The following is a 23,767-nucleotide window of genomic DNA, read 5'->3' as shown; positions in this document are numbered from 1 at the left end:
CTATATATACACCTAAAGATAGATAGATTTTAATAAAAAAATGTGAGTAGCTAGAGAGATGCTGGGATAAGGGCTGATTCTTGTGCATTGGAAGTTAATAAAAAGTCAGGCTGCAGACCAGTCTCTGGCTTCTTTTATCAGTAGTCAATCTACCAATACGCCTGTAATCCAGGTAACAGACCCAAGCTTTTTGTTGCAGTTTTTTTAGTGTATCCGCTGTTTTTTAGTACATCAGATTCTAATGAGCCATAAAGTCAGAGACTTATAGACAATGAGGGTGGAAAGGGACCCAACCCCTGCTCCAAGCAGCACCAGCCCCAACTGCATCATCCCACCAAGGCTTTGTCTATCTGGGTCTTAAAAACCTCCAAGGATGGAGATTTCACCACCTCTCTGGGTAGCCTGTTCCAGTGCTTTACTACCTTCCACATGAGAAACTTTTTCCTAATATCAAACCTCAACTTCCCTTGCAGCTACCGGTTACTACGTGTGAGGGGGCTTTGAAGCCTCCCCCAGAGGCGCTGGGGCTGGGGCTGGGCTGTGCCAATGCTGCTGCTGCACCAACCCTGCAGGGTCCTGGCTGGAGGGTCTTGCCCCTGCACTCAGACTCAGCCCCACGCTGCACTGGGGCAAGAAGGGATTTCCCCCTGCTCAGACTGGTGCAGACTGGGCGGGTTTGCCTTCCTCTGCAGTGGGGGCACGGCCTGGGCCTGGGGTCTCTGCAGCATCTATTAACAACCTTTGCAGCAGCAGGACACCGACCATGGTTGTGTCCCTGCTTCACCTGTGGCAGGTTTGGGTTTTGTGCTTTGTGACTGTGTGATAGGGATGCCTGTGCAGTTTTAGTAATAGGTTTGAAAAGAATTTGCACGGAGGGTTTGGACAGGGCTGCAGGGGGTTGGACTAGATGGGAGCTCCTTTCTAGCCAACTTCTCTGATTTTGTGAATGCCAGGCCTGTTAATTTGTCTTCATTTGCAGGGAAGGCTTTGGGACATGATTGTATAGTACAGAATGAAGAGAGACAGGGAGGAGAGGATAACACATGATGTGGGGTTGCTAAAGGTAGACAGTGCCAGACTAACCTAATGTCTTCCCTGAAGAATGTAAGAGAGTTCTTCCTTAGGCAAAAGGGGTGCTGTGGATCTACTCTACCTGGACTTCAGGAAGCCTCAGTGCCCTTGGTGCCAAGAAGGTGAACGGCATCCTGAGCTGCATTGGCAGGAGCGCTGCCAGCAGATGGAGGGCAGTGATTCTTCCCCTCTGTTCAGCACTGGGGAAGCCACATCTGGAGCCCTGTGTCCAGCTGTGGGCCCCACTACAGAAAGGATGCGGACACACTGGAGAGAGTCCAGCGGAGGGCAATGGAAATGGTTGTGGGCTGGGGGATATGACTGGTGAGGAGAGGCTGAGGGAAATGGGCTGATTTAGTCTGGAGAAGAGAAGACCGAGGGGGATTGAATAGCAGCCTTCACCTCCCTGCAGGGAGGCTGCAAAGAGGATGGAGCTGGGCTGGTCTCAATGGGGGCAGATGGCAGCACAAGGAGCAATGGGCTTACGCTGCAGCAAGGGACGTTTATGGTAGATACTGGGGGAAACTTTCTCATGCAATGCAGCGCCAGGTGTGCCCTGCAGACTTGATTAATTGAATCTGCTCTGATGCGCTGGATTTCTGGTGCATTGGAGCAGGCTGCGGTATGTTTATAAATGCCCCGAGGTACTAAATTTAATGTGCATTAGCAAAAGCGCTTTAATGAGTGTGTAGACGTGCCCTGTGATTGTATGAAAGGGCAAGGCTGCACTGCCAGGGGAAGGATCTCTCACAGCCAGGCCTAAGGACTAGGTTTGGAGTCCAGAACCAGGGGAGTCAAATTAGAGACCAAATGCCAAAGATAGGGTCAGGGCCAGGCCAGGTTCAGGGAGTGAGAGATGACACCAGGGTCAAAACCTGAGATGCAGTCAGGAGCAAACTAAGGGTCAGAAGCCAGATGCAGAGGCCCCGGGGGCCAGGATCAAAGCAACCTACCAGTGCCTGCCCAGCTGGTTTTTAGGCTGTTTGGGGTGGGGTTGGGTTGTAGCCAACAAGCCGTGGCCGCAGGAAGGATGACATACAAGCCCATTGCACATCCTGGGATCCTACAGACATACGAAGCATTGCCCCTCTTTCAGTGCTTGCAAAGCAAAGGAGATAAAATGGGGGAACCCTTTCTCTGCAGCGCAGTGGGGGCCAGTTCATTCATTGCAGGGACAAGCTGCATGTGTAAAGGGCTGTCTCTCTCAGGGTTTGACCCTATCCATCAGATCAGCCTCCACGGTCTGGTTTGAGCCTTCATTATTTGGAGGAAGGTGTCAAGAAATGCACTGAAGACACAAACTTGGGAGGCACCATCCAGACACAGGAGGATCGAGGCAGACAGGGTGACTTGGAGGACTAGAGTATTGGAAATGGGGTGTGATTTAACCCGGTGCACTGCAACATTTTAAGCGCGCTTAAAATCTTAGAGCCAGGGGGTAGCAGGGAGCTGCAGAGGTCGCATCCAGCTCAACTCTGGCCTGGGACAGGATCAGCTCTGTGCAAACTAGTGTCTAAGCTCTGAGCAAAATGACCCTCACCCCGACACCACACCGGGCATCGCCCCTGCCCCTGCCCCTGCCCCGGGGAAAGCAGGGGGGCTGCGGCCCAACATCCTGCTGCTGCAAAGGGGGGTCGTGGGCGCTGCGAAGACCCCAGGCCCAGGCCGTGCCCCCGCTGCCGAGGAAGGCAAAACCCCCCAGTGCGACCAGTCTGAGCAGGGGGGAAATCCCCTCCTGCCCCAGTGCAGCGTCAGGGGCAAGACCCTGCAGCCGGGATCCGGGCTGGTGCCAGCAGCAGCAGCGGTGCAGCCCAGCCCCAGCCCCATCCGCACCCCCCTTGGGGGAGGATTAAACCCCCTGCCCCATGGAGCAGGGGGCAGCGGTGGGAATGATCCCCCAGCCCCATCTGCTCGGGAAAACACCCGGGGGCAACAAGTGTGAGCTAGCACCGTGCATACGTGTTTGCACATGCAGCACACGCCCTGTCCGTGTGCAAACCCCAAGTACCCCCTCCCCCCCATGACCGTGCGCTGGCCCTTTAAATCCTCGCAGCCGCACGTCACCATAGCAACCCCGGCCAGGTGCGGGCGGCGGAGGGATCCGCGGGCTGCGGTGGGTGCTGCGAGGGGGGTGCGGGGGCCAGGGGCTCCTGCTCATTAACTCCCTGTTAATTGGCAGCTCTGCAAACGGGGTGTGCGCGCGTGTGTGCAGGGGGGCACGCATGTGCGTGCAGGGGACACGCATGAGTGTACATGGGGACATGCATGGGGGTGCAGGGGACGCACGTGGATGTGCAGGGGACATGCATGGGGGTGCAGGGGATGCACGTGGGTGTGCAGGGGATGTGGGCCTGCAGGAGATGCGGGCATGCAGGAGATGCATGGGTGTGCAGGGGATGTGGGTGTGCAGGGGACACATGGGCATGTACATCATGCGTGTGTGCCTGCCGGTCCCTGGCTGCCAGGGGCGTGGGGGTGAGCACACGGGTGTTCATACGTGTGCCTGGCCCTGCACGTGGGTTCACGGTTACTTGGGGGGGTTGTGTTTAGCACCCCCGGAGGGCCAACCTGGAGCCAGCTGCGCAGTGCAGGAGGGGCGGGGGGAGCAGCAGGCGGCCTGACCCCTGCCCTGGGAGACCCTGGGGTGCCCCGTTGCTTGCTTAAGCCCCCTATTTCCCCATGTGCCCAGCTGGGGTGGGGGACAGGCTTTGCAGGGTCCTGATCCTGTCTCCTCCTCTTGCCGTCCAGGAGCCGGCGCCTGTCCCTGCATACGTGGGGTGAGGCAGAGTCAGGGGAGAGCTCCCCGTGCCCCCATGCCCCGTGCACGCGGCCCGGGGACGCTGGCCGCGCAGGGGCCCTGAGCGCCAGGCTGCCCGCGTGCCGGCCGCGATGGAGAAGGGGGAGGAAGGCGAGGCGGTGAGGATCACCGCCCAGCTGCTGAAGGCCAAGACGGGCGAGTTCGACCTGGAGTCCATCCTGCTCCTCAAGCTGCAGGGCTTGGGCATCACGGACCTGGGCTGCCTGGGCGACTGCACCAACCTGGAGTGGCTGGATCTGTCGGGCAACGCCATCTCCTACCTGGGCCCGCTGGCTTCCCTGCGGGCCCTGACCGTGCTCAACCTCTCGGGCAACTGCCTGTGCAGCCTGGAGCCGCTGAGCGCCTGCGAGAGCCTGCAGACCCTCAACCTGGCCGGCAACCTGGTGAGCAGCCTGCAGCAGCTGCAGTGCCTGGCGGGGCTGCGCCAGCTGGAGAACCTGCGGCTGCGGGACCCCGCGGGCCGGCTCAGCAACCCCGTGTGCGCCTCGCCGGCGTACCGCGGCGCCCTGGGCGAGATGTTCCCAGGGCTCAAGGTCATCGACGGCGAGCGGGTCTCTGGCCGCGGCAGCGAGTTCTACCAGCTCTGCAAGGACCTGGACAACTCGCTGAAGCGCTGCGCCGGGGGCGGGGGCGGTGGCGGGGCCGAGCCCCCCAGCACGGCCCAGCCCTGGGTGCAGGAGGGCTACTGGGCAGTGCGCCCGCCGCGCCGCAGCTCCATCATCGAGGAGGCCTACAAGCAGTTCCACGATGTGCTGCAGGAGTGCCGGGAGCTGGGCAAGAAGGCCGACGATGCCATCGCCCAGGCAGAGCGAGCCCTCAGCCTCCGCCCCGACCCCAGCTCCTTCGTGTTTTGAGCCGGCCCCGGTGTCGCACCGCAGGCTTTTCCGTGCCCTCTTTGCCGCGGGTCTGTCTCGAGCGCCCTGTCCGCTTGGCTTCAGCTGCGGTCCCGTGTCCCGGGGAGAGACCCTCTCCGAGCTGCAGGCCTGTCTGGCTCTTCTCCAGGGTTGCAGCTGGCTGTAGGGTCCAGGGGGCTGCAGCCAAGCCAAGTCTGCAGAGGGTGGCTTTCACCTGTGCTCTCTGGCTGCTGGGATAATCCTAGCCCAGCCTGGACCTTGCTTTACAGCGAGTGCCACCCTGCAGCTCCCCAGGGCTGGGGGCAATGGAGCCAAGTCTGCTGCCCCACATTGCATCGGATGGGAGACTCCCCCTCTCCCAGGCAGCCCCCACCAGGCTCCGGAGAAGCTGCTGACCCCACGCTCCACCCTAGGGCTCAGTTTCCTGCTGTGGGGTTGTCAGGCGTCCGGTAGTGCTGGGCATCGTCCCTTCCAAGCTGGTTGCAGCCTGGGAGCCTGATGCGAGAGCTGCCTGGGACAGCAGTGGTTGAGCGAGGCAAGGGGAGACAGGCCGCCTTCGTGACCCCCAGCCGGCTACCACGGGGCTTCTCCAGCCATGCCTGCTCCAGACACAGCCATGGTGTTTGCTCCTACCCAGCTCTGGGCCAGAGGCTCACCGAGCAGCTGGGGCGATGTGGCAGGAGGGGGCATGGGAGCTAAGTGAGGTCCCCCTCTGGCTGTCTGCTGTGAAATAAACCCCCACTGTGTCCCCTCCGAGTCTGCTCCCTGCCTCTCTGTGCAGAGCTGGGCATGCGGGCAGGGATGTCATGGTGCCAAGCAGCTCAGCATGGGCCCTGCCCTGCTCCAGGGGTGCCTGGGTCAGCACGGGGAGAGGGTGGGACTGGGTTAAAGCCAGTCTGGTCCTGCCAAGGGACACTGACCCCCTCCAGCCCAGGGAGGAAGCAGGCTGGAGCGAGGGGATCTGTGCTGGAGGGCAGGAAGTGCTGTGATCCCAGCCGTGGGCACGGGAGAGACCCACCAGGCAGCGGAGGATCGTCCAGCCCTGCAGCCCCTGCATGAAAGGACCGAGGCAGGCCTGTGGCTGTGGCTTTATTGGGGACACACTGACCAGTGGGGAAAGCAGCGGGCTGGGATGCTCCTTTGCTGCCCACGTTGCAGGGGGAGGTCTGGGGTAGTCTCCTGATCTCTGCTGGATGGCAGCCTCCTTCCTTGGCTGGCGGGGGCTGGGGGCTCCCTGGCCCCATGGGTGCTGTCCCAGCTGGGTGGGGAGAGAGGAGACACACCTGGGAGTTAATGTTGCTGCCACGGGCGTGACACATTTCTCCTTTCTCGATGAGAGCCTGAACCTGGGAGCCAGCCTCTGAGCTGCTGCCAGCGCCCCGGGACAGGGTCAGGGCAGTTCCCTCCAGCATCTGCTCGGCTGGGCTGCAGCCTGCCCTGGGGGCTCAGTGCTGGGCTGGGGGGTATGGGTCAAAGGCTCTCATCTCCAAGGAGGAAGGAGTCCCTCACGGCTGTCCGGAAGATGGGCCAGGGGGCAGCTGGGGCCATGCCCTGAACATCATAGGACCCAGCCGCCCGCCCTTCGCTGCCCCATCTGTGCTCACCGTGCTAGTCCGGCTGGCTGAGGAAGGCGAACCTGCCAGGGAGGTAGACCACCTCACCGGCCTGTTCCACCCCTTGGCACTCCTGCTCGTCCTTGGGCGACAGCACCTGCAAGGCAGAGCCGGCATTACCGCAAAGGCAGCGGCTCTGAGTGCATGGGGGTGCCAGGGCTTGTGCCACATGGGTGCAGCCAAACAAGCATGTGCCCCCATGCATGCATGGCTCTAGATGTACGTGGGAGGGGTATTGCATCTGCCAGGGGCAGGCATGTGTTTGCGCACATGTGTGTGTGTGATCCTCCAGGTGTGGCACTGGGGCTGGCTCCAAGCTTTGCCAGCCCCCCAGACCCAGTCCCTGCAAGCTCGGGACAGCAGCTGGGCAGAGGGTGGCACTTACCTTGGCCAGCGGCTCCACGCTGCAGTGCATGTACTTGTCCAGCACCTCCGAGGGGCTGGTGCTGCCAAACTTGACGCAGAACAGGCAGTTGCGCTTCCTCTGTGGAGATAGACGGGGAGGCCGTGACCACCGAGTCAGGGGCAGAAGGCGCCTCTGGGGCAAGGCAGCAAGGCTGCAGCACCCCTGGCTGCCCCCTCATCTCCCAAGGGCATGGATGGGGCCCAGCAGTGTGGGGCAGGGCAGGGTGGGGTGGGATAAGGCTAGTAGCCCAGCCACCGCCGGGTATGGGGACCCAGGAGGTAAGGGACAAGGCCAAGGTCACGGTGGGAGCCTTTGGCAGAGGTCACGGAGGAAGCCCAGCCCAGGACAGCGGATGCCCTGCCTGGCAAAAACCCTGCCTAGCACCCACGTGGTTCCACAGGGATGGACTCATACACCCCCCTGGGCACTGCACACTCATGTGTTGGCACATTTACATGGTTCCAACAGGCACAGCTACATGTGCACTCACACCTCCCCTAGGCATTGCACACATGTGTGCATCAACACACACAGCTCTGCAGGTAAGTGTACATACATCCCCCCAGGCACTGCGTATACATGTGCATCAATACACACAGCTCCAAGGCATGTGCACATACATCCCCCCAGGCACTGCACATGCATATCCATTAGCACACTCACATGGCTCCAACAGGCACAGCCATGCATTCACACCCACCTCCCTCAGGCACTGTGTGCACACACACACCCACGTGCTGCTCCTATGTACAATACCTCTACTCCTGGGACTTGCACATGCACACACATCCATTCACACACTACTGCAATACACGTGCACAGGTGCGCACACTCACCCCTCCCAAGCCTGGATGCCCCCATTCACGCAGCCATTCACCCCCTCAGTACTCTCTCCTGGGCCCATCCTCTCCCACCTGCTCTGACGAGGAGGATCTGGGTCATCCTCGTCTGCCTCCTGCCCTAAAGGATGGAGACAGGGTAGGGGTGGGGATGGGGGGGAAGGAGGCAGAGAGAACTGAGAGGGAGAATGAGCACGACCCTGATCCTGCTGCCCTCGAGGCGAATTCCCAGTGACTTTAGTGGCGTGGGCATGAGCCGTGGACCCGTGGGTGCCAGGCATGGCCTGGCCACCCGCTTGCTCACCCCGTTGGGTCTAACGCTGCAGTGGTGCTTCCTCTCCTGCTGCTTCCTGCAGGTCGTGGGTACCAGGTTGAGGTGCAGACGGATGAAGGTCCCCGTTGACTGCACCTATGAGAGAGCCTGGGGTCAACAAGGAGTGGGGCAGCTCCGAGCCGGACCCCAGCACTGGCAGGGCATTCCCGGCCTTCGGAGGGGCAGCTCCTGCAGCGTCTCTGGGTACTTGGTGCTAATCCAGGTCCCACTAACTAAGTGCCTCCGTGCTGCACATTTGCTTGTGTAACACGAGGGGCGGATCCAGGCAGGTGCAGGGAGTAAACAAGCCCAGTTCTCGCAGCCTCTCCTCGCAGGTCCTGTTCCCTGGGCTCCTGGCGTATGAGTAAAACTTCTAGTTTCTTTTTGCACCAGAAACAAGGAAGCTTCAGAGATGCTCCTGCCCTCTCCCAGGCTTAGAGGGACCCGTGTTGTCCCTTGGCCTCATCCTGCCTGGCCCACAGCGAAAGCTAGATGAAACCACCCATCCTCCCCAAAATGGCTTGGGCACCCAGCAGGGACCAGTTGCCCCATCATGTGTCCCAGTAGCCCCCCAGCCCCATGTGGCTTTCCCCTCCAGGGAAAGAGGCCTTGGCTAAGCCCCGGGAGAGGAAAGCAGGCACCGTCACACCCCCAGGCAAGCATCCAGTTAATGTGTAGCTCAGCGCGGCAGGTCACTGCCCCACAGCCCAGCTTGCCTACCCTGCCCTGTGCCCGGGGAGCTCCTGCCGGGCTCCGGCTCCAGGCCCTTCTCCCCTCCGGCGGGTTGTCACCCCAGCAGTGCCCGAAAAGCCCGTGGCCTGCAACCACTGCATTGCAGCACTCACGCTCTCAACCACCCCTTCCACCGACTTCTCCTTGAAGAGCCAATGGATGTGGCCGCGGCTGTGGAAATCGGCCAGCGCCAGCTCCACCGCCTGCTCCTGCAGCGCGGACCGGCTGGCCGCCGCCAGCGCCGCCAGGCTCAGCACCAGAGCCAGCACCCCCTTCATGTCTGCGGGTGCCGAGGAAACACAACTGAGCCGCCTGCCCCGGGACAGCGCTGATAACGCCCGGTGTTGATCTTGGTCGTCTATTAACTAGCTCCCGCTCGCCACCGCCCCCTCCGGCCCCGTCCATTTGGGACTGAGGTCACGCTGCGCTGGGGAAGAGCCCGCAGACGGTGCGGGGATCAGGGCGATGCCCGCATCCTGGCAGCCTCTCCTGAGGGGATGCTCCCCCAGCTCCCACCCCAAATGACTATGCACAGGCCTTGCCTGCCCTCCCAACACCCCTCCCGAGCCGGCAGGGCTCGGCGTGCACGCTGACAACCCCCATGGATGGGGAGTCGTGCTGCTGCTGGATGGACCCTCCCCTCCCAGGCACCTTGCACAGGTGTGAATGGATGCACCTCTGAGCCCCGAGTGGGGGCCGGGACCCCCACCCTCATGCCCCCGGGTCCAGAGACATTTGCTGGCTCCACTCCCTGCAGAAACCCTCCCTGCGCCAGCGCCCGAGGCCGCTCAACGATGCCAAGACATTGCCGATCCGTCCGGGGTAACGCCAGCCTTGCTCGCTGCCGAGCCCGACGCCGCTCCGGCCCCGCGTTTCCCACCCCCTCGGCTGGACGGGTTTGTTTTTTTTCCACGGTGTTTTTCAGGAATCGGTCACTGGGTTTTTATCAGAAAACCAACAACTCTCCCTGCCCGAGAGGGGCGAGCAAACACGCCCCTGAGCTGCCGGGCCGGGCAGGCGGGGCCCTCGCGGGCAGAGGTCAGCGCCTGCGAGCGCAGGCCGGCAGCCGCTCGGGGGGAGGCGACGCGTTACAAACGCACGCGCCGGGCGGGCGGCCGCGTGTCGGAGGCCCCGCGCGTCACACGTGTTTGGAAGCTGGAGGATTCCCCGAATTAGCGGAGCAATGTTGCCGTGGGGCGGCCGAACACTGCGCACGCCGACGCCAGCTACATCCTTCCTCCGCTCCTCGGCCCTGCCCGCGACAGGCGCCCTCGCCGTGACGACGACCAGCGTCCTGGGACCTGCGTGGCCACATCTGGAGTCCGGCGTCCAGCTGTGCAGAAAAGATGCGGACACATTGGAGAGAGTCGGGGTCTTGTCACCATGACAACCCCAGGCACGTCGCGCGACGCCGGCCTGTGCGTGGAACGGCGCTGACGGCGTCTCCGTCGTACAAACGCTCAGCGCCCCTCGTGTTGGGGGCGCCGCCCTGCGGCCACTCTAGCGCGTCTCTGTGCTCCGCGTGGCTGGAGGGCGGCCGCTCTGGTGCGTCTCCCTCGTCTCTATGGTCCTGGGGGAGACACCGCCCGGTCCCGTCTCTATGGTACTGGGGGGAGAGCGCTCCCCTACGTCTCATGGCGCTCTAGCCCTCCCCTGGGGTCTCTATGGTGCCGGCGGAAGGGCGCTCTGGTACGTCTCCATGGTGCTGCGGGGGGCGCTCTAGCCCGCCCTCGGGATCTCTATGGTGCCGGCGGAAGGGCGCTCCGCCACGTCTCTATGGTGCCGCGCGGGGCCGCTCTAGGCCGCCCCCTCGCCTGCTCCACGTGCCTCCTCCTCCTCCGTGACGTCACCGCTCCCGGAAGTGCCCCTCCCTCCCACAACCAGTTCTCCCATGAGGACTGGCGGCCTGTCTTGCGCGTTCTCGCGGGATTTCCTCTTCCCGTCGTGCTTTGCGGGGCACCGCCTGCAGCTTCGGCGGGGGATCCGTGACGTCACCACGCTGCCGCGCGACGTCACAGGTCAGCGGGGCCTAGCGCGGGGCTGAGGGGCCTGGTGCGGGAGCCGGCGGGTTGCCATGGCGATGCGGTGAGGGGGGGGCAGGGGGTGTTGTGGGGGTGGGGGCACGATGGGGGAGGGGCAGGGGTGGGAAAATGCGGGGTGTTGCGGGGGACAGGGTGGTAGGTGGGGGAGGGGCAGGCAAGGGGGTGTTGTGGGGGAGGGGCTGGCTGGTAGGTGGGGAGGGGGTGTTGGGGGGAGAGAGAGGGGGCAGTGGGGCGGGGGTGTTGTGGGGCAGATGGTGGGTGGGGGAGGGGGCAGAGACAGTGTGGGGAGCAGGGGCGGGCGGGGTGGCCGGCACCCGTGGCAGGGAAGCCGTGGGGGGGGGTTGGGGCACTGCCCCCCCCCGTGCCCCCCTCCCCGGCCATCGGCACAGTGCGGGCGTGCTGCCCCGCGCTCGCCCCTTGCCCACGTCGTGCGTGGCGGGCGGCCGCGCCCGGCTCTGCGTCGAGGGGGTCCGCGGCCTCCCCTCGTGGGAGCAGCTCCCGCCAGCCGTTGCGGCGTCGCGTGGAGATCCTGGGGCACGGCGGAGCAAAGCCCCGCAAGCGCCGCGGGGCTGGGGTCAAACCGGCCTGAAGCGCCCCCGTGTGCGGGCGGGTGCCCTGAAGCGCCGTCAGCTGGGATTGATGTGACGTGGCTGGGGCTGGTCCTGCTCCGAGTGTGGGGGGGTTGGACTGGACGTGACACCCCCCCCCCCCCGAGGTCCCTTCCCTCGGTGTCATCATCCTGTGACACCTCTTGGCTAGCGTCCCCCTTGCAACGTGGATGCCGGGCCCAGTCCGCTGGCCGAGCTCCAGTCTGAGGCCTCCCTCCGCTGCCTTTTGTAAGTTCGAGGTGTCTCTGGTTCCGGCTGGGGTCCGGCCGCGTCGGTGGAGGGGGCGCGGGAGGGCTGAGACTGGTGGGAGCAGAACGAAAGGGCTTTGTCAGCGGAGGACGTGCGGAGGAGCAGCACGTGGCGGGGGCGCGTGGATGCTGCGTCTAGGGCTGTAGCACGCAGACAAGGCGGAGATGTGTGGGGTCGGGTCGGGGAGAGAGCGAGCAGCTGTGCGGGGTGAATAAGGTTCCTGGCCGCCTGCCCAGCGGGGATAGCGAGGGCCTGCACCCCGCGGGTATCGTGGGGGCAGGACGTGGGGTTTCCTTTCCGTGCTCTGCCGTGGCAGCGGAGAGCCCAGCCCCCTTTGCCCTTGTCCCTCTGGGAGCCAGCCCTGTCCCTGGCTGCCGGCCAGGATGAGGCCCCGCTGCATACCGGACCCTGCCCTGTTGTCTTTGTAAACAGGATGAGGGGCCAGCCGGAGGATTTTCAGTCTCCAGCGTGCCCTTTTCCTGTGGTCACTTTCTCTCCGCGTGCTCCTGTTTAACCCTTTCAGTAGCCTGAGCGTCTTCCCTTTCCTCCAGCTCATTGTGGGGTTGGTGTGCACGCACAGGGGCTTCCTACAGTGTGGTTGGGCACAGTCCGGCTTGTCTTGGGGCAAGGATTGGGAGTCGGCTCGTGTTCTGACCTCGCCTGGGCCTTGATACAGCAAGAGACGGGATGCTGGTTCCTGTCCGAGCCTCGGTTAGCCCACCTGCGACTTGGGGTGGTTAAAAGACCGAAATCACAGCGGATCTTTGGGACTTCATTCATTGCTCTTTGCAAAGTACTGTAGGACGTGCTTCCCCTATAGGAGCCTGCCCTGACGCTCGGTTCACTCCTCCTGCCCCTTATTGTAGGACCGGGGGGGGTGGTGGAAGGGGAAAACTGCTCTGTCCAGCAGAGGTTTCCACTGCTGACCTTAATGCCAGAGTCCGAGTCCCCGCTACCCATTCAGTTCTGTGGCATTTGTGCTGGTGGCCGTCGCTAGGCCAGGACTGAGTGCTGGAGCTCCCGCAGGGAGAGACTGCAGCGTCCGGGATGGTGGTGCGAGTGCAGAGGCCCAAGCACGCGTATGTGCTGCTGCCCCAAGGCATAGGAGCTCTTTTGCGGGTGGTCTCTTAGAGCTGTCGTTTTGGGGAGACAGGCTGCTGGGGCCTGTGCGTTCCTAAAGGCTGAGGCTAGCAAGCAGCCTTACAGATTTCAGAGGCAATACAGAAAAGCGACTCGAATCAGTGTTTGGGGGTGAAAACTCAGAAAGTTTTATCGTCCTCAGAAGGTACCAGCTCGGTCTCGTTAATGGTCAGCCCAACTTCCTGAAGCTTCAGGTAGCAGAGCAGTATGTGATTAATGTTCGTGGCCGTCTTGCAGCCCCTGTATTTATATCTGAGCACTCCTCACATCATACTGACTACTCTCTCTCTCTATTGAGGTATCCATCTCTACTTGTTTCTCTTGCAAAGTTCACACACCTACACTTACGTTCTTGTTATCTCTGCTTCATTAGTGAGTTATTATGTCTTATGTTGGTCTTTGAGGTGTTTTTTTTTTCAGCTGATGTTTTCTTATTCTCCTCTTTGAGCAAAAATGCAGATTCATTAGTGTGTTTTTATTTTTTCCTTTCTTACTGGGTCACTTGGCAGTCATAAGGCCTGTTTTCCTCGAGCTCCTTTTCGGTATCTTTGGTTTAAGTGTAGCTTGGCATAACCAGAACTGCTACAGCTAGGATCAGCCCCGTGGCCTCGCTCCAGTCTAACTCCATCTGTGTCACGGTAGCTCCTGTGATTCTGGTCCCTGTGAGAGCAGGATGGGCTCCTTAATCCTGTTTGCAAACTCACTTGCCAGGAGAGTTGGGAGCTACCACTTTGAATGAGTTTCTGAGGCTGCCTCCTTTCTTACCAGCTAAGGGCAGAAGGTGGTTATGGCTGGTGACCTCAGGAGCTCTCCAAAAGCCGTGTTGGCCGGCACCAGCGGACCACGGAGAGGAGCCTCTTACTGCATTCGTGGCCCAGTTTATCCTCTGCAAGTGGAGAAGGGATGGGTGTGGAAGTCCCTCCAGGTGTCTCCAGGCACGATGGTACTTTGCAAGGGCTTCTGTCCAGAGCCTTTTAAATTAATATTCACAGGAATTTGGGGGCACATCCACTCCTTTATCTGCCCCCTCCCCCAAGTGCTAGAATGAGCTAGAAGGAACAAAGGGAATATAAAGCAGCTTTTGAGAGCTCTGAAGTTACAACCTGTTTCCTTAGCTTATATTGTAACCTGTCTTTCGTGCAAAATGTCATGTTCCTCCTGGGTACTGTCCTTGAGGCACAAGTCTGGTTGGCATGTTTCCCTCCTGGGCAGAAGAAATGGAGGACAGGAAATGCAGAGCTCGGTTATAGTTTCTTGCTCTCACCCCAGAGGAATGGCAGCGATTGTGTTTGCAGACTAAAATGGGCACTCCCTGCCATGAGAGATGTCCAGTGGTTAAAACAAGCTGTGGTAGGAAGGACAATCAGACCTGAATTTACACAGTGGTGGTGTTGCTACTCAGGGCTCTGCCTGGGATAGAGACTCTGCTTTCCCTAATGGGTATCTGGCAGAGGAAGAGATTGTGTTTGTGCTGCCCTGTGGGCTGCTGGGAAGTGTAGTCCGTCCTTGTCCCTCGTCCCGCCGCTTTCTCTGAAACAGGCTAAGCAGTGCTTGTATGCGGGAGTGTCCTCTCTCCCGCATGGACTACAAGTCCCAGGAGCGACGGATCTGTGCAGGCCGCAGGAAAGCTTCACAATACCAGGCAGATGAGGCTTTTGGGTAAATGTGATATCTTTTATTAGATCAACTAAATAGTTAGAAAAATTGTTCTTTGCAAGCTTTTGGATACAAACACCCTTCTTCAGGCAGAGTGAGAGTCCTTAGACTAACATGGCTACAGCCGACACCCCCTCACAATACCAGGGACACACTGAGCGCGGGGCAGTCCCTGGGCTGGCCTGGCCTCTTCCCCTTCCCCATCTGGAGGAAGGAGGGAGGAAGCCAGCAATAAATTCTCTCTCCCTGAGCAATCACCTCCTTCCAGCTCTTCTCCTGTCACAGTTTCCTTCCCCACTTACTAACTTTTGTCACAGTTGATGCAGGGACCTCCATCTGCAGTGCAAGGGGAAGGGAAACAGTATCTTCCTCTCATCCTCTGCTGCAGATCTTCTTCTCTTGACCAGTCTCTGGTGGGTAATGGCTGTGGGGGGTGCTGCCCAGGTAGGATGTGGCTGGGAGGTGACCTGCTGTTTCTCTGGAAGCTTGTCACAGTAGAGCAGTGACTCTCAGCCAGGGTGCTGGAGCACCCTTGGGTGCCTTGAGAGTCTTTCAAGGGTGCCTCAGGGTAGCACACAAAGTCTGCTTTGTTAAGCATGCAGACAATTCTCAGAGTAAACCCAGACATTTCAAATGGGAATCCAGAGCGTCAGAAACCTTCTGTCCAGTTGTGGGCTGTCCAAGTTCTTTGCAACAGAAGAATTGCTGTAGGATTTTTCTGCACTCAGAAAATGAGTGAAAATAAGTTGTCATTTTCCAAGGGGGTGCCTGGAGTCTGAAAAGATTGAGAACCGCTGCGATAGTTTCGTTGTTTCCTGGGGAGTTCAGAAGCTAACATTGTCCTGGCCTGTTTCTCCATGTTTCATGTCATCGACATGTGGCAAAGTTTTTTCCTACTTGGCTTGCACTTTGTGAATGCTTGCAAAGGCTGCCAGCAGCACCGTGTTTATCCTGCCCCTTGCCTCCCTCCCCGCACATCTTTCTGTTCATTTCCTCAGAGAGCTGAGTTGCCAGGGACGTGCTGCTCTATGTTATCTGCTGCAGGCAGAAGCCGTGGCTCCCTGCTCTTGGGGAGTTCAAATACAAATCCATATTGCTCCTGCACAATTTCTGGTTACTCCATTTCTATCAGACTGTGATGGCCTTTTTCAGGGAAGAGGCAGGCGCGTGAGTACTTGATCTGACAGCTGCCATAGCTGGCATGTCTGATGCGAGCACTGATTGTTTTGCAGGTGCCGGTGACACTTGAGGATGTCGCTCTCGACTTCTCCCCGGAGTGGGTGGAGCTGGCGGCCTGGCAGCAGGACCTCTACTGGGATGTGATGAGGGAGAACCACACGTTGGTGGCCTCGCTGGGTGAGGATCCTGTTGCCTTCTTGCAGCGTGCACTGAGTAAGGTGGCAGGCAGCAGAAAGAGAAGCGTGCTGGGGAGCACTGATGGCTGGTGTTAGGTTTGTCCGAGGTCTTCATAAATAAATGACTCCAGCCCCGAGTGTGGGAAAGGCTGTTGTTGATTGTGAACATAAAGTAAAAGTATCCATTCATTGCTGTCAACTGATGCAACAGAAAGTCACTTTAGATTCAACACATTCACATCTCTCTCAGTGAAATGCTGTGGAAAGCACGTCACGCTTTTGCAGACAGGAAGGTGACCCTTGTGCCAAGGGCCGGATGGTGCTAAGGGCCGGGTTCAGCTGTCCACGCTGTGACATGGATGTGGGCGTGGCAGTAATGGTCGGAAGTCATTGGTGCCTGATGCCTGTTTGACCTTTATTAGATGAGTTGGAGAGTCTTAGAGGCCAAATCCAGCACTGCCCCATGGGCCAGCAAATCCAGCACTGCTCCAAATCCAGCACTGCCCCATGGGCCAGGAGAAAAGCCAAGGACAAAGTGAGCGTCGGAGACTCATTTCTCCCTGCCCCCGTGTGAAATAATGAGGCAGAGGGCGGGAGTGCCGTTTTCCAGTCTCCTTTCTGGCTATGGTTTTAGTTCGTTGGGACGCACCTGGTGGGATGTGGAGGGTGCTCCCATCCACATCGGCAGAAGCAGACTGGCCAAGACCCTTCTCTCTCCTCAAACAGGCTACCCAGCTCTTGAACCTGCCCTCTTCTCCCACGCTGAACGGGGGGAAGAGCCGGGCGCTGGGGAGCAACTGGACCCTGCTGGCGCAGATATCCCGTGGGACCCCTGCACAGGTGAGCACTGCCAGCTAGCTCACAGTGGCCAGGCCTAAGAAGCAGATTACACTGACTTTCGTTTTGCTCTATCCTGAATTTGTTCACCTGCGCTTAAATGCTTCAGTATAAATTGCCAGGTCTTCTGGGAGGAAGTCTGTCGCAGTTGCACCAGCCCTGTTGGACTTCAGGCAGTCGGCCCTCCCTTCTTACAGTGGGGTTTAGGGGCTGGAGGTCAGGCCAGGTTTAAACTCCTGGGTTTTGCTCACAGCTATGCCTCATTGACTGTCTGTGAATCTGTGTGTCCCAGCTGCTCCATTAGTACAAGGATAATGGTGTTTTTGTTGCAATTCAGTGGCTTGGAGAGTCATTAGTGAATTGATGCTGTGATGGACTTTGAGATTCTGGGGTGAAGGCATAAAGGAGCAGAGTGTTTCTGTGAACAGTTGGGAATGGTTTTAAAAGAAGCCTGATCACCTCTCCTCTCTGGCAGCTCACTCCAGCCAGCCAGAAATCCGATTGCTTCGACTTTTTTGCTTTTAATTATGCTTCAGGCAGTAGAGGCCCACAGTGAATGAAAACCTTCCCCTGGGGCTTTTGTTAGCATCTGGTTGGTGTGTGCATTCGCACATGCATCATCTCCAGTGTGATGGTCTGCTTGCTGGACATGCACAAGAACATAAGCAGTACCATGCTGGGTCAGACAGTGGTCCATCTAGACTGCTATCCTGTCTCTGACAGTGGCAAGAAGAGCAAGGGTGTCCAAGATCTGACCCCCAGAGCCCTGCCGCCTGGCTACGATGCTGCCCATGGGTGTTGGACTGGGTGCGCATGCCTCATACAGTGTGTCCCAGACTGGCCTGTGTGCCACGGGCAGTGGACACTGGTCCCAGCTGCAGTCCTGGGTATATGGGGTTAGTCTGTGGGTCTGATCCAGGCCCATGCCAGACTGGCCCACGGGGCCCGTTGACTTTATACCCCTCCTTCACAGGGAGAGCATATGGACAAAGTGCATCTAGAGTGATCTATTCCTCTGTCGCACCCTCCCTAAGATCCACCATCATTGCTTTAGAGATGCATCCCTGACTGTTCTGTTTAGTGGTTATTAGTGGATCCGTCATCCACGAATCTGTGTAGTACAGCTAGCTTCAAAAAGGGACTGTTTGCTTATACTTTTGGCAATTAAATCCACAAGTTAACCATGCTCTGCATAAAGGAAATACTTTCTGTTGTTAGTTTTAAACCAGTCTCCTATTGATTTCAGCAGCTACCCCCTCATTCTAGGGACTGTTTGCTTTGTTCACACCCTTCATGATTATATAGGCCTCTGTCATATCCTCCCCCTCAGCCTTCTCCTTTCCAGACGGAAGAAGCCTCGCCTTTTTTTTTTTTTTTAATATCTCCTGGTCTGGTAACTGCTCTGTACCCTTGATCACCTTGTTGCCCTCTTCACTTTTTCTAATTCTACTATGTCCTTTTTGAGATTGGGAGACTAGAACTGCACAGGATTCAAAGTGTGGGCGCACCATGGATTTGCATAGTGGTATCATGATACTTTCTGTTTTGTTTTCAGTTCCCATCTCAGTGATGCTCAGCCTTTTATTAGCTTTTTGGTGGTGCTGCATATTGAGCTGACGTCTTTAGAAAACTGTCTCTCTTCCTGAGTCGTAACATCTAGGCCAGAACCAGTGGAGGTGGGAGTTATTTTTCCCCAGGGGTGTTAACTTTGCAGCCGTTGACACTGAAGTTCATCTGTCCTTTTTCACCTGTTTGTGTGACTTGGTGAGATCTTGCACATTGCACTGCGTAACTGCACTGTCCTGTCCTTGATCAGCCTACAGATTGTTCAAGCCCAGCGATTTCTTTGGCACTGAACCATTGGGAGAGCCTTATGCTGAGAATCAGCGGGGTCTGGAGGACAGCAAGATCCCCAAAAGCTCCTGCATGGGTAAGTATCCTTACCAACCTTCCTGTAGTTCCCCCAGACCCTGATTTCGGACAGCGGATGACAGTGCAGTGATGCCAGAACAAAAAAGGAGGGAGGGGGCTACAGTCTGCTGTCTTCCTGCCAGTTGCTGAAGGCTTTGGTATTTTTTCAGGCAGCCGGTGCAGCTCTGAGCTGGGTTGAGTTCTTGCGGGACAGGGAGGGAGAAGAGAGGGAACGGGCTGTCCTAATGATGCGCCCCTTGATTCAGTGTTACGTGCTGCAGTCAAGAGCCCTGGACTAACACCTTGTCTGTGTGTCTGCCCGAACTCTAGCTAAGCCCGAGCATGTGAGCCGAGTCCAGCAGGAGGAGAAGAACCCTGAGGGCCCTCCCCCCCTGGGGCTGTACCCCAGGGTCTTTGACGTGTCCAGCGGCTGGTGTCACGATGGGCGGACTGGATTCGAAAGCCAGCCGAGGGCTGAAGTGGAGGAGCCTGCTGGTGTGGGCAAGCCCTCAGCCACAGCCACCTGCCCAGCACACCAGCTTGGAGCCGGCCCGTTCCGCTGCCCCGACTGTGGCAAGGGCTTCCGGCAGAAGCAGAGCCTGGTGACGCACCGGCGCATCCATACTGGAGAGAAGCCGTACCGCTGCGAGGCCTGCGGCAAGAGTTTCAGCCAGAAGCCCAACCTGCTCACCCATCGGCGCGTGCACACGGGCGAGCGCCCCTTCCCTTGCTCCCAGTGTGGCAAGCGCTTCAGCCAGAAGGCCAACCTTGCTGCCCACCAGCGCACCCACGGGGCGCCGAGGCCCCGACCAGGCCCCGGTCGCGAAGGGGGCACAGCCGCCAAGTCAGCGGGCCTCATGCCATCGCGCCCCACTGTAGAGCAGCGGCCCTTTGCGTGCCCTGAGTGTGGAAAGAGCTTCACACAGAAGCCCAATCTCATCACACACCGGCGCATCCACACCGGGGAGAAGCCGTTCGTCTGCTCTCTTTGCGGGAAGAGTTTCAATCAGAAGACCAACCTGGTGACCCACTACCGCACCCACACTGGCGAGCGCCCCTATGCCTGCCCGCAGTGTGGCAAGCGCTTCACCCAGAAGACCAACCTGGTGACGCACCAGAGCACGCACACGGATGCCCGCCCATACGCCTGCGCCCAATGCCACAAGTGCTTCAAGGATCGCGTGTCCCTGCGAGCCCACCAGAAGACACACCGCCCACCCGCCCCGGGGAGCCCGGGGCCTCTTGCACCCTGTGGCACTGCGCCTGGGGCCTTTCACCCAGCAGATGCTGAGCCAGAGGCCAAATTCGATCCTGAGCAGCCCGTACCCGCACCGAAGATCCCTGGAAGCCAGGAGTTGTATGCGTGCCCTGATGCTGGGAGAGGCTTCCCTGCAAAGCAGCAGCTCCTGATGCATCAGCATGGGCCCCCAGGGGAGCAGCTTTTCCCCTGTGCACTGTGTGGGGAAAGCTTCTGCCAAAAAGTGGCTTTCCTGGGTGGCCAGACCAGCCATGTTGGGGAGAGACCCCCCGCATGTGCCAGTGGCTTTGACCAGGCTCTCCCCAGAACCCAGCTGGGCCCTGGCACCGTGGTACCCCCAGCCGAAGGGGCCTTGAAGCCCTTCATATGCAACCACTGTGGGAAGAGCTTCAGCTTGTGGGTGGATCTCGTGGCTCATCAAGGCAGCCACGCAGAGCCAGAGACGTGTACAGAACGTGGGGAGAGCCCGGGGCAGGCGCTCCCTGGAGTGGCCGAGCAGGTGGCACATGTTGGGGAAGGGGCCTGGCCGTGCCCAGAGTGCGGGAGGAACTTCAGCCAGCAGGACCATCTGGCCGAGCACCGTGAAAGCCACCGAGGTAGCCGGCCCTTCCCGTGTGAGGCTTGTGGGAAGAGTTTCAGCCTGAAGACCAACCTGCTGACGCACCAGCGCATCCACACCGGCGAGCGACCCTTTCCCTGCGGTGTCTGCGGGCGCCGCTTCAACCAGAAAGGCAACCTGGTGACCCACTACCGCACCCACACCGGCGAGCGCCCCTACGCCTGCCTGCAGTGCGGCCGGCGCTTCCGCCAGAAGCCCAACTTGCTCAGCCATCAGAAGACGCACGTGAGCGGCCGGCAGCCCCTGCCCTGCCCTGAGTGCCCCCGGTGCCTGGCTGGCCCGTTGGCCCTGCGCGCACACCAGCGGGTCCATGCCGCCAGCCCAGCCCCTTGCCTCAAAGCCCGCCTGCGCAAGCGGTTGCATGCCTGCCCACTGTGTCCGGAGAGCTTCAAGGACCCCACAGCCCTGGAGCTGCACCAGCGCGACCACGGTGGCGAGCGCCCGTTCACCTGCCCGCAGTGTGGGAAGGGCTTCCGGCAGAAGGTGACCCTGGTGACGCACCAGCGCACGCACACGGGCGAGAGGCCCTACCGCTGCCCCGACTGCGACAAGGCCTTCACCCAGAAGGCCAACCTCCTCGCCCACCAGCGCACCCACACTGGCGAACGCCCCTACCGCTGCCCAGACTGCGGCAAGGCCTTCAGCTGGAAGCCCAACCTGCTCACACACCAGCGCACCCACACTGGCGAGCGTCCCTACCGCTGCCCGGACTGCGGCAAGGCCTTCAGCCAGAAGCCCAACCTGCTCACGCACAGCCGCACGCACTCGCGCAAGGAAATGCCCCCTGGTGCTGAGGACCGTCCTGTTGGAGATGCCTTCACTGGGCAGCCCAGCGGCGAAGGGCCTTTTGCATTCGTTGGGCCTTTCCTGCAGGCCAAATGCCCCAGCGTGCCTCCAGCCCCTTGCCTCGGGGCAGCCGTTCACGTGCCAGCGGGGCAGGGAGAGATCCGGCGGGAAGCCCAAACCTGTTACAAGCCGGAGAGCCCGTGCGTGGGGGCAGCCGCACATCTGCAGCCGGTGCAGGGGGAGAGTCGTGGCGGCTGGTTTGCACCGCCCCGGGGAGGCCCGCACCAGGTCGTGGCCCTGTAAGGCCTGGGCTGTGACGACAGCTTGAAGCCCACCACAGCAAGGCACCCGAGGACCCCAGCTGGGAGCAGCGGCGTTGCTGGAGAAGCTGAAACCCTGGAAGCAACAGGAGCGCGACCGTGGAGCGAAGGCTGGTGGGGCTGGCACCGAGTGCATAGTGCAGCCCGAAGACCGCCCGCCTCTGCTCCAGCCGCCTTGCCTGCGCTGCAGACAGCTCTGAGCCTTGCCAGTCGTTGCACGAAAGGCACCAGAGTCGAACCGGGCAACGTCTGCAGTCAGGAGCCTGCAGGAGCACCATACAGGGGCCGGCAGCACAGGATGCAGAGAAGGCTCCAAGGGCGGGAATTCGTGGTGTCCACGCAGGCTGCGGTGACGGGGAGCTAAGAGGATCTTGGGCATTGGGGGGTGCTGCTCAGAACGGAGATCCTGTGGGTGGGCGGTGACTAATGGCAGCATCAGTCGTGAGACGGCTGGAAGCTGAGGGGAGCTCCCTGTGAAGGAGCACAGTGACCTTCCCACAGGCCCCTTCTCATTTCGAACCCGCCCCGCTGTGAAAGGGGATAAAACTGACGGGTTGGTAGGGAGACCCCGGACTCGCCAACACGGCACGCTTCTGTATGGTGCCTGGATGCAGAGACGGGACAGTGTCTGTGGCTCTTGGGAGACCAAGCCTGGATGGAGACGGCACAGTCCATTGGGTCCCGGGTGCAGCCACTGACCTCCCTGGTGTGTGTGGAGGGGAGATGGCCCCGGGGAAACCTGTTTCCCACCCTGTAGTGCTCCACGTTGAAGCAGTGCCTGGGTCTGGGGCAGAGGGATGGCTGAGGAGAGCTGTGCCCTCAGATTGCACGTGTGGTGCCAGCTGCAGAGGCATCCAGGAGCTGAGTGCACTCCAGCTGTCCCCCTCCATGTCTTGTCTTCAGGCCTTGGGTGCTTTTCAGCCCGTGACTGGACTCAGCACGGGGGGGACGGGCTCTCAGCCTGAGCATTCAGGCAGTCTCTGCTGGGCCGTAGGCGCTCAGTCTCTGAACAGCCCTAGGAGACGCAGGGAGGCAGCACTTTTATCCCGGCCTTGTCGCTCCAAAGTGCACTTCATTACACGTGGGGCGAATGGGAGCATCGATGCACTTAACGTCGCCCAAAGAGAAGGCTCTGCCTTTGGGTCTCGGCACCAGCCGGGCACTCCCCGCGAAGGTGGGTGCCCCTCCAGCATGAAGCATTAGGAGCAGCTCCCTGGCAGAGAGGCTTTATCCGTTCCTGTTTTTAAATAGGCACTTGCCCCGCCTGGGCAAAGGAGGCTGAGGGAGCAATGCACACACAGCTGCTTTTTGCTGGTTGTGCGTTTCCTCTTTTACTGTCAGCCCAGTTTCTTTGGGCCAGGCCCTGCTGACCGCCTCCAGCACAGCAATCATCAGCCGGAGAGCTAAGGCACCCGGGAGATCCTTGTAGCAGCACTGTTAGCGTGTCAGCGATTGCACACCTTGCCAGCTACACCCCGAGCTTTCAACTACAAATCCAGTGTCAAAGCTGTCCTGCCCTGCTGTGGTCTGCCTGGCATCCTGTGACCGTAGAATCGCGCTAGTCTCTTTCCGTAACCGGCAACGGAGGAAGAGCTGAGAGCTGGCACTTCCCACGGGGTGCCTGGAGAACCGCTGCTGTGGTGCGGTGCAGCCCTGGACATCGAGCAGGACCCCAGGGTGCTACGGTGATTCAAAAAGTCATCGCAAGGCCTGGTGCTGGGCGCAGTTCAAGCTTCCCTGTGGGTGCAAAGGCCAGCTGGGGAGAAGGAAGACGGCATGCAGGAGCTGGTGAACTGACACGGGCCCTGTCCCACCTGGTGGGTGCCCCTTTGTTCCCTCCCCAAACTGTCAGTGCACGTGTCCCAAAGCTTTGGCTGGGATGATGTAGTTGGGGCTGGTCCTGCTCTGAGCAGGGGGTTGTGGACTAGATGCGACTTCCCAAGGTCCCTTCCAACACTACATTTCTATGATTCAATGTGTGGCTCGTGCCCCATGGACAGTGCGCTGGCAGCATCATCCCTGCTACCCCCGAGCCGGGCTTCACGCAGCTTTCGGGTCCAGTTCCTGCAATTCTATTTTTTTTTGGAGTTGATATAAAATAAAAGCTTTCTGATGGCAGCAGGGAGTCTCTTCTTTCCTGGGGGGGGGGGGGGTCTCTTCTTTCCTGGACCCTGAAAGCACATTGGCTTTCAAGGTCCAGGTTGGGACAGGAACGGGCTTTGAAGCCTTTCACCTGAAAACCTCCCACTCCGGGACAGGGGTGACCGGCAGCTTTCCTCTCATGTAAAAACCCAAAGGCTGAAGTGCCTTGAAAGGAGTCCCAGCTTAGTCCCTAGCTCT

The 23,767-nt window shown here is 59.8% G+C and overlaps 3 protein-coding genes across 4 annotated transcripts; 2 read left to right on the top strand and 1 right to left on the bottom strand.

The window, feature by feature from the left end:
• Positions 1-3,111: 3,111 nt before the first annotated feature.
• On the top strand, positions 3,112-5,496 carry LRRC61 (leucine rich repeat containing 61). 2 transcript variants are annotated; one of them, XM_006266419.4, is made up of 2 exons: positions 3,112-3,184; positions 3,820-5,496. In XM_006266419.4, the coding sequence occupies exon 2, from the start codon at positions 3,961-3,963 to the stop codon at positions 4,741-4,743; it is 783 nt and encodes a 260-aa protein (XP_006266481.2). In that variant the 5' UTR covers positions 3,112-3,184; positions 3,820-3,960; the 3' UTR covers positions 4,744-5,496. The 2 variants fall into 2 exon arrangements, with proteins under 2 accessions (XP_006266481.2, XP_019336660.1); XM_019481115.1 differs by lacking the exon at positions 3,112-3,184 and adding an exon at positions 3,200-3,263.
• Positions 5,497-5,819: 323 nt separating this feature from the next.
• On the bottom strand, positions 5,820-9,295 carry RARRES2 (retinoic acid receptor responder 2). The gene is made up of 5 exons (XM_014593427.3): positions 8,760-9,295; positions 7,906-8,010; positions 6,742-6,840; positions 6,348-6,453; positions 5,820-6,001 (listed from the first exon to the last, which is right to left on the bottom strand). The coding sequence occupies exons 1-4, from the start codon at positions 8,922-8,924 to the stop codon at positions 6,352-6,354; spliced, it is 471 nt and encodes a 156-aa protein (XP_014448913.1). The 5' UTR covers positions 8,925-9,295; the 3' UTR covers positions 5,820-6,001; positions 6,348-6,351.
• Positions 9,296-10,657: 1,362 nt separating this feature from the next.
• Positions 10,658-23,545, top strand: LOC102564199 (zinc finger protein 271). The gene is made up of 5 exons (XM_059729402.1): positions 10,658-10,731; positions 15,574-15,697; positions 16,423-16,536; positions 18,350-18,463; positions 18,775-23,545. The coding sequence occupies exons 2-5, from the start codon at positions 15,664-15,666 to the stop codon at positions 21,408-21,410; spliced, it is 2,898 nt and encodes a 965-aa protein (XP_059585385.1). The 5' UTR covers positions 10,658-10,731; positions 15,574-15,663; the 3' UTR covers positions 21,411-23,545.
• The last annotated feature ends 222 nt before the right edge of the window (positions 23,546-23,767 follow it).

This window comes from Alligator mississippiensis, chromosome 5 (assembly GCF_030867095.1).
Source record: "Alligator mississippiensis isolate rAllMis1 chromosome 5, rAllMis1, whole genome shotgun sequence".
NCBI classification, from domain to species: domain Eukaryota; kingdom Metazoa; phylum Chordata; order Crocodylia; family Alligatoridae; genus Alligator; species Alligator mississippiensis.
Note: the sequence above shows the minus strand (reverse complement) of the source record. Positions and strands in the feature narration are given on the sequence as shown.

Bases quoted from the DNA above. Each gene is read 5' to 3' on its own strand.
- RARRES2 (XM_014593427.3), bottom strand. From the start codon at position 8,924: ATGAAGGGGGTGCTGGCTCTGGTGCTGAGCCTGGCGGCGCTGGCGGCG. The intron at 8,011-8,759 runs GTGAGTGCTGCA...GCTCTCTCATAG, and splicing joins TGGAAGGGGTGGTTGAGAGC to GTGCAGTCAACGGGGACCTT. The intron at 6,454-6,741 runs GTAAGTGCCACC...TCTGCCTTGCAG, and splicing joins GCGTGGAGCCGCTGGCCAAG to GTGCTGTCGCCCAAGGACGA.
- LRRC61 (XM_006266419.4), top strand. From the start codon at position 3,961: ATGGAGAAGGGGGAGGAAGGCGAGGCGGTGAGGATCACCGCCCAGCTG.
- LOC102564199 (XM_059729402.1), top strand. From the start codon at position 15,664: ATGAGGGAGAACCACACGTTGGTGGCCTCGCTGG. The intron at 15,698-16,422 runs GTGAGGATCCTG...CTCCTCAAACAG, and splicing joins CACGTTGGTGGCCTCGCTGG to GCTACCCAGCTCTTGAACCT. The intron at 16,537-18,349 runs GTGAGCACTGCC...GTCCTTGATCAG, and splicing joins CCCGTGGGACCCCTGCACAG to CCTACAGATTGTTCAAGCCC.